General features: G+C 39.9%; 1 protein-coding gene across 1 annotated transcript; it reads left to right on the plus strand.

Moving 5' to 3' along the window:
- Positions 1 to 1,347: 1,347 nt before the first annotated feature.
- On the plus strand, positions 1,348 to 1,665 carry LOC106530629 (helix-loop-helix protein 1; the record flags this gene model as incomplete). The annotated part of the gene is made up of 1 exon (XM_014026288.1): positions 1,348 to 1,665. A coding segment is annotated over one exon (318 nt), but the record flags the coding sequence as incomplete, so codon positions are not given.
- Between the last annotated feature and the right edge of the window lie 1,032 nt (positions 1,666 to 2,697).

A 2,697-nucleotide genomic window follows, 5' to 3' on the forward strand; every position in this document is an offset into this window, starting at 1 on the left:
GAGCAAACTGTCCAACACTTTAAGATCAACATTTGTCAAGACGCAATTGCAAGGAATTTAGGTATTTTATAATCTACAGTCCATGATATCATCAAACGATTCAATGAATCTGGACAAATCTCTGCAATTAAGCAGCAAGGCTGRAAACCAGCACAGAATGCCCATGACCTTCCATGCCTCAGGCTGCATTTAAAACATAATTCTGTAAAGGATATTAGCACATGGGCTCAGGAACACTTCAGAAAATCATTGTCAGAGAACACAGTTTGTCACTACATCTACAAGAGCAAGTTAAAGTCAAAGCCATATACAGTATCAACACCACACAGAAACTATATCAGATTTTCTGAGATGAAATGTCACAAAGGAGTCTTGTGGTCTGACAAGTCCACATTTCAAATTGTTTTGGGAAATCACGGATGTTGTGTCCTCTGGGCCAAAGAGGAAAAAGACTGTCCACATTGTTAGTAGTGTAAAGGTTAAAAGCCAGCATCTCTGATGGTATGGGGGGTCATACCATCAGAGAACTTCCCTGCTTATTTCAGCAAGACAGTACCAAGCCACATTCTGCATGTGCTACATCACTTTGGCTTCACAGTAAAAGAGTGCAGGTACCAGACYGACCTGCAGCAGACCTGTCTCCCATTGAAAAGGCGTGGGACATTATGAAGTGCAAAATATAACAATGGAGAACCAGGACAGTTGAGCAAATGAAGTTGTGCATCAAGCAAGAATGATAGAAGATTAACCCTAACCCCTACAAAGCTTCAACTATTAATGTCCTCAGTTCCCTAACACTGAGTGGGTGCTGGTAAAGTGATGTAATGATGGTAAACATGTGTCTCAGGTATCAAATTCAAAAGGAGTGAATATTAAAAAAAAACAATAACCTTTATCCATTTGAACATCACATATCTTGTCTTTGTTGTGCATTCATAGGTTGAAAACGATCATCACATTCTTTTTTTATTTAAATTTTTTATACAATGTCCTTTGGAATTGGGGTTATAAATTTGCTGTGGTTGCTGTTGAGGATTACTCACAACATGTAATCTGGTGACATCAAACATAATGTTTTTATCTACAGTCGTTCTCAAAGTAATATTCTGAAACTCTTGCATGAAAGGTGGCARATTATATGCATTCCTTCCATGAATGTAAAACCTTTATTTTGGTTTGTTTCTACCTGTTTTCTTTCAGCACCTCGGATAGCGTTTGTTTCTGTYGTAAGGCTGTGCATCACCGCCAGGGGGCGCCACAAGTCTTTCACAAAAGAAACTATCAACAAACAGACAACCAGAGAAGGTCATGTCATAAAACTAAAACCGTTTCTCCTCCCACTAACAGGAATCTGTCCACCTGGGACAGAAGGACACGGACACCTGTCCTCGTGCCCGTGGGTCCATGTCAGCCGAGCTCGTGCGCAGCAGAGAGGACAGAGCGCGCTCCCGGGAGGAGAGAAGGCGCAGGAGGCGCGCCACGGCCAGGTATCGATCCGCGCATGCCTCCAGGGAGCGGGTCCGGGTCATGACCTTCAACGAGGCCTTTGCGGAGCTGAGAAAACTTCTCCCCACGCTGCCACCTGACAAGAAGTTGTCCAAGATTGAAATCCTGAGACTGGCTATTTGTTACATCTCCTACCTGAACCACGTGCTGGATGTTTGACTGGATAAACCAGGACTGTTCTGTAATAAATACGAGTTTATAAGCACCAACTTTTTGTTGTTTTCTTTTCACATATCTGAGGATTTCTGCAGGATTAGACACTTTCAGTGACAAGAATTTATATTTCCTGATAACTTCTAAGAAAAGTCTTGCTTGTAAAAGTTTTCATCAGAATTTTTAGTGTTACAGTGAGGTTAAAGGGACATTTCAGATGCTTTAAAATGGCATTCTGTGTAAAGGACCTGAAGAGTTAATATGTTACCTGGTGTAGATAATTCTCATTTCCTCCGTTTAAAGAAAGGGTTTAAATCTGAATGGGCTGGTGAGCTGATGGCCAGTCTAAACAAGAGGGTTTGTATCTTAAAACATCTCCRGTCTCAAAACATTTGTGTAATGTGAAACTGCTCGGTTGATTTGTAAAATCATGTTAGCATGAACTGCTTCAGGTTTTGTTTGAAGTTGGATTTGTTTATAACATCAGAGTTCTCATCAGTTCTGTCAGATTTAAACTTAATTTCTCCAAACTGGGGTGGTTAAAAAGATTATTTACAACAAGTAACCAAATATCCTTTCTAATGCCTGYTCACAAGATTTGAAATGTCACTTTAAAGTCATAATAATATGTATGGACAGTTTTACATTTCACTTTTAAATAGCAAAGCAACACAAAAGTCATCACCATAATAAAAATGCATTTTCTTTTTCCAGCTGTGGATGTGGTGTGTAAACCAGTGTGTGTGTGTAGTGTGTACACACTGCGCAGCTTGTAGACACTGTTGCTGCTGGAGTGGGCACGAACAATACCTGAAGCCCCCCGGGTCACATTACACCAGAGATTCACATAAAGGGAAGCCACTGGAAAGAACAGGGAAAGATGATGAACACGTGAGTTCACATCCACTCACTGATCTCAGAATATTTTTCTGAATTTCACTGTTTTTTYCATCACCTATTTCAATCTCTTATTTGATAATATAAAATATCAAAAATTAAAATGTTTTAAATGTATAAAATCTACATGAAGTACAGGAT

The sequence above is a fragment of the Austrofundulus limnaeus genome, unplaced genomic scaffold (genome assembly GCF_001266775.1).
Source record: "Austrofundulus limnaeus strain Quisiro unplaced genomic scaffold, Austrofundulus_limnaeus-1.0 Scaffold541, whole genome shotgun sequence".
NCBI lineage: Eukaryota > Metazoa > Chordata > Actinopteri > Cyprinodontiformes > Rivulidae > Austrofundulus > Austrofundulus limnaeus.